The sequence below is a fragment of the Argiope bruennichi genome, chromosome X2 (assembly GCF_947563725.1).
Source record: "Argiope bruennichi chromosome X2, qqArgBrue1.1, whole genome shotgun sequence".
NCBI classification, from domain to species: Eukaryota; Metazoa; Arthropoda; class Arachnida; order Araneae; family Araneidae; genus Argiope; species Argiope bruennichi.
Window position 1 is genome coordinate 26,678,814 of NC_079163.1, and position 6,134 is coordinate 26,684,947.

The window sequence follows — 6,134 nt, forward strand, 5'->3', positions numbered from 1 at the left end:
GTAGTTTTACACTTATGCTTTTGTAATTACATAATACATTACAGTATTAAAACAGTACATATGTATTAATTTTTCTGTGCATCCTTGACGCCTCTTGTAAATACAAAGCACTTTTTTTTTCATTAATAAAATGCATTTTAGGTTAGTTTTGAGTGATATAATAAAATATCAAGCGTTAGTTAAACATTTCCTGCTGTTTATTTTACGTTTTATTGTACATAAAACGATTTTTCAAAGTTGGAATGATTGTTTTCTCTTTTGCTATACCCGTTTTTAGCTTTTTTCGGATTATCCGCGATTTTTGTTATCCGCGGCGGCCGCGCCACCCAATTCCGCGGATAATCGGGAGCGTACTGTATTTCCCTAAATACTTACTCTAGGAGAAAATTACGTTTCTTTCATTCATGTATCCATGCACATTTTCAAGTTTTATATGCAAAATTTGCAGAGATATGCTCATTTTTAATTTTAGAGGGACTAATCGCCAAAAATATCAAGTGCACACAACTGATAAAGACCAAAAGTATCAAGTATTCGGTATCGGATTCGATAGATACCAATAAATAATCGTCTCTAGGGATGGAATATCTAAGAGGCGAAGTAGGCATTGCCTACGATTCTCGCCTCGAAATTTTGAGGTATTTTTGCAGGATAATCTAATTTTATGCTTTGTTTTTCGTTTGATTAATAAGAGTCAAATACTTGATCTTAATCAAATTAAAATCAAGAACTATTTAAATTTCAGAACACTATTTTTAGGATTTTTTTTTTTTTTATGTTTTTAAATTCAGACAGTATGGTCTAATTTTTATCGCAGTTCACTGATTAACTCAAATGTCAATAACTCTAACAAATTTTATATAATTGTGTTTTGATTATCAATGTATCTGCGCATACTACCGTCGTGCCATCTGTATGAAAAAAAGAGTTTTTGTGTAAAACAGTGAGTTGAGTGGCGAGCAGCCGGGAAGAGATGTGTGTACCATCGGCTCTTGTCAAATTATTGAGTGTGGATTAAAAGTGAATTACAGTCCGCTAAATGAGCATTAATTTAGTTATTGAGTTTGAGTTCTTTTCATGAGCAACGACGACATGTGGTCCGCTCGTACGGAGTGAAACAGTTTAATTATTATTATTGGGAAACAGTTTCGATTCACCATCAAGTTTCGTTTCTGGAGTTACTGAGATATCTTGTGGATAAAAATTCTTCATATGGGGTAGGATTGTTTTGTTTTCTTTATTGACTGTACTTTATTTCAAAATGTTTAAGACTTGTAGAAAGGCTGATTTAAGGCTTATTGCCAAAGAACTTGGTTTGAACACAAGTGATGAAATGACAGTTTTAGAACTAATTGATATGATTAAAAAAAGGGACAAATTTAAAACTGAACCTGAAATTGTAAGTGACCTTTCAAATTTAATTGATGAGGAGCGCAAGGCATAAGATGAAAAAGAATTAGCATTTGAGAAGTTAAAATTAGAAAGAGCAAAAACTGAGCTTGAAATAGCGCGAATTCGTGCCGAGGCAAAAGAAAATTATCCAGAATCATTTGAGCCTAATGATTCCTTAGACACATTAGTAAAGAGTATAGACACATTAGTAAGAGTAGACTTCAAGAAGTTTTGGGGAAATTGAAAATGTTGAAACGGAATTAATTGAGAGTAAAGAAAAAATAATTTGTGAAGAACATTTCAAAAATAACTTTTCGAGAAATTCGGAATGACAATATGTTGTAAAAATGCCCTTAAAGGAAGATCCTAAGTGTTTAGGAAAATCTAAAGAGTTTGCACTGAAAAAATTAATCTTGTGGCGACGTCTAATTAAGAATCCAAATTATTTGTCCCTATACAGAGATTTTTTACGTGAATATTTAGAGTTAGGGCACATGTCAGAAATTCAGGATGAGGAGGAAGAAGCAACTTATTTTATTCCTCATTTAGGAGTTTATCCACCTGACAGGCAGTCAACAATGCTCATAAGTTGTTTTTAATGCAAGTTATCCAACTTCAAACGGAAATTCCCTAAATTTCTTACAATATAACGGAGGGATAGTGCAAGGCGATTTATTTTCCATCATGGTTAGGATTCATAAATATGTCTATGCCTTCACAGCCGACATAAAGAAAATGTACCGAATGATCTTGATTCATCCAAGCCAGAGAAAGTTACAGCGCATTCTATGGAAAGAAAATGAGAAGGAACCAGTCAAAACTTTCGAACTAAATGCTGTGACGTATGGAACGGTGAGTGCACCAGTTTTAGCAACTCGCACGTTGAAACAAATAGCGATTGAAGAGGGAGAAAATTATCCTTTAGCTGCATCCGTCATTGAAGATGACTTTTATATGGATGACGTGTTAATCGGTTCTGATAATTTAGTTACCGCCAAAGAACTTCAAAGGCAGTTAATTGATTTCTAGGAAAATTCTAGCGTGCAACTGCACAAATGGCATAGTAATTGTGAAGACTTATTATCAAGTAGTGAAGATATCTATAATTTTACACACTCCGAGGAAACGCAAGTTTTAGGAGTTTTTTGGAATACCAAAAAGGACAGCCTTTACTTTAAAGTCGATTTCAAGCCGTCTCAAGGGAAAGACTGCCGAGTCACAAAACCACTATAGCAAGACTTTTCGATCCTCTTGGATTACTAGGACCTGTAGTCACGAAGGCAAAAATATTTTTTACAGAAATTATGGTCTTTAAACCTGGATTGGCATGAGGTACTGCCTGAGAAACAAATTAAAAAGTGGTAAAATTTCGTCGAATCATTACATAGTGTTAGTAGCATGAAATTTGAAATATGTATACTTACTGGGGGAGCTGAAGTGATAGAAATCCATGGGTTCGCTGACGCATCAGAAGCCGCTTATGGTGCAGTTATCTACTGTAAGTGTATTAAATATGGCCATGCATCAATTAAATTGATTGCCAGTAAATCGAGAGTGTCTCCATTAAAAAGAGTTACCATCCCAAGATGGGAACTTTGCGCTTCAGTGCTTCTAGCAAAGATAGTGAAAAAGGTGATACATGCTCTCAAATTACCAATATCCCGCACCTATCTATGGAGTGACAGCATGATTGTTCTTTCATGGATTCGCAAAGAACCATTTCTTCTTAAGACATTTGTTGCCAATCGGGTAACCCAAATTCAGGACCTCACTTGCATTGAAGATTGGAGATATGTCCTTTCTAATGACAATCCTGCTGACCTCATCTCCAGAGGACTCGATCCTGATAAACTTCATCATTGCAAACTGTGGTTAAAAGGACCGTCATTTTTGCGTAGCAGTGAATACCCAAATACAGACACCTTAATCAGAGTTATTGCAGATGAGTTTTCGAAAGAGTTTAAATCATCTAGTGACTCTAATTGTTTATAAGTGATAACAATAATTTTCTTCATAATTTTCTAAAAATTAGTAATAGTTATAGTAAACTTATTCGTATTTTGAATTATGCTCATAGGTTCATCGATAATTATAGAAAGAAAGATGACAGTTCAAGAGGTTTTTTATCCCCTTATGAGCTCAGACAAGCCGAGCTTTCATTGGTAAATTTAGTCCTACAAAGGGAGTTTGCCAAAGAGATGAAAGTTTTAAGATGTTCAGGTGAAGTCTCAAGGCAAAGCCAGGTAAAAAATTTACATCCTTTTATTGATAAAGCAGGTATTTTAAGAGTTGGTGGATGATTGTCCTACAGTAATTCGAGCTTTGACAAAAAGTTTCCGATATTGTTACCATCGTTTAACGAGATTAATAATTACTAGTTATCACATTAAGCATTTGCATATAGGATCACAAACATTATTGTTTATTATAAGGCAAAGATTTTGGCCGATTAATGGCAAAGCTGATTGTAGAAAGATAGTCCACGAATGTGAAACTTGTTTTAAAGCTAAACCAGTAACGTGTGACCAGCTAACTATAAATGTTTTATTTCTTAACCAGTGGGCTTGGTCTCTCGAAACTTTCTTACTTACTCTCTAATCAATATACTTGTGTATTATTAACTGTATGCCACTGGCGATAAATAGGAAAGAAAGAGCCTGTTTAAGTGCGATCTTTGGCGATTAAGCGTTGAGATGTTGTTAATCTACAAGTACTATATAATTGAGTATGTATTTTGAAAGCATTTTTTTACAACTGATTAAAACCAAAATTGGGCATAGAACTACAATTATAGTCACAAAATCACTTTCTAATGTTCATATATATGTAAGGAAATGCGCTTTTCAGTTATCGCGTTTACTTGTATGTGAAAATACTGCCCGACAGACAGTCAATCCTTTGAGAGATTTTATTCAAAATTTGATAAGCACCAACAGTTTAGATGCTAAGCCTGTGTATAAGATTTTACCAATCTAGATCTCCACGCTTTATAGTTATCTTGTTAATTTATATTGAATATACCCGGACAGACAAACCCCCATCTGAATTTATTTCATCCAAAATTTTATAAAGTTCTAAAAATTTAGTCTTAAATCCAAATACCGTAAACGATTTTTAGTTATGGTGTTCTCAGACAGATAGACATTATACCAAAAATGCGTTTTTCTAATCTATTGAGGGCTCAAACATGAGAATTTGCCGAAATCTCAAGTTTGAATTTCTTGGCGATTACAGTGCTTTCTCTATACTTCGTATATGAGAAAGTAAAAATAAACGAATCAATTCATTTGGCAACACTTTTTACTGTGGCGTTATATCAGTTTTTTTTTTTTTTGTGTGTGTGTGTGTGTGTGTGTGTGTGTGTAAAATGCACGATTGTTTCCGAAATTGGAATGTCGATTTGTCTTTACACTACTTTATCTGAACTTCAATTGTCTTAATTGGAATTACAAATTCTAAATGTTTAGGGATTGCAATACCGGACCAAAATTTCAATACCGGTATTCGGTATTTTTTAAATCTTAATACCAGGATACAGGTTTTAATACCGGTATTAGAAATTTTAGAAAAAGGAAGAAAACAGAAGCGTTTCTTTGTTTTATTTTCCAGTTTTGTTAGAGAGTGTAAATATCATAAAAAATAATGTGTAACTTATAAATTATAACAGTATATAATCACAAAAAAGTAAAGGAACATCTTATTTATTTAAATCACAAAAAAAAGTGTAAATATCACTATTCAGTCTGTTGTACTATTACAAATTTTTGAAATGTGATCTTAAAAAACATAATGCATCAATTGTACTGTCATTAAGCCTGAAAAGTAATTTTGTGTAAAAATGACCAGCTGTCGAAAACGCTCTTTCGGCATCTACACTAGCTGGTGGTAATGTAAGCAATGCGCGATATATTTTTTTCAAGTATTTACCTCTAAATCCCTCATCTTCAAATAAATCGATTTATCGTGGGATAATTTTGGATATAGCTGATTTCTGCATTGTATTTTGGTTCGTTGAAATTTTTTTTATTTATCTTATTATTACTCTTCCAATGATATACCTATAATAATTCGTAAAATATATTACAGAATTTATGATCAGTAATTGATTATATTAACTGATTGATGTTTGTTCATTATATTTATGATAAATAAATTCAAAGATATATATATTGTCTCGTAATCTATTGTTACTTATTAAGCATTAAACTTATCATTACTTCAAATGCATATAGCGTCCTCAATTCAATTGGATCCTAGCTATTTAATAGGCGAATAAAGTAAGATCTTTACATATTAATCTAATTATCCATTGTATTTTTAAAAATGTTCAACCTATTATCAATAATAAGACAACTAAAAAAAATTGGTAAGGTAGAAGAAGAGATCTTTATTATACATCACACAAATATCAGAGTTCAGTAGCTGTTACAAACAGTAAGATAATGATTTTGTTTTATTTTCAGTCTTTTGGAAAATAATGACATTTTATTTGCAGTAAATTTATTTCCTTTGAATAGTATTTTTTAAATAATACAGCTAATTAAAGTATTTAATATTTTTTAAAGTTACATAATTTTTATTCAACCAACTTATAAAATTTGCTAAATATATACAGCAAAAAATTGCAGGAGGCAGCTTTCTTTCTAAAAGGAGGAGAGGGGTGGAGTTACAAAGTAGGTGAAAAAGTAACAAAAATGCAGCACATAATTGGAAGAAGTGTAGATCCAGCAGTTCTGCCAAGA

General features: G+C 32.4%; 1 protein-coding gene across 1 annotated transcript; it reads left to right on the top strand.

Moving 5' to 3' along the window:
* The first annotated feature begins 2,790 nt into the window (after nucleotides 1–2,790).
* On the top strand, nucleotides 2,791–3,384 carry LOC129959666 (uncharacterized). The gene has a single exon (XM_056072555.1). It carries the CDS (start codon nucleotides 2,791–2,793, stop codon nucleotides 3,382–3,384), a length of 594 nt encoding a protein of 197 aa, XP_055928530.1.
* The last annotated feature ends 2,750 nt before the right edge of the window (nucleotides 3,385–6,134 follow it).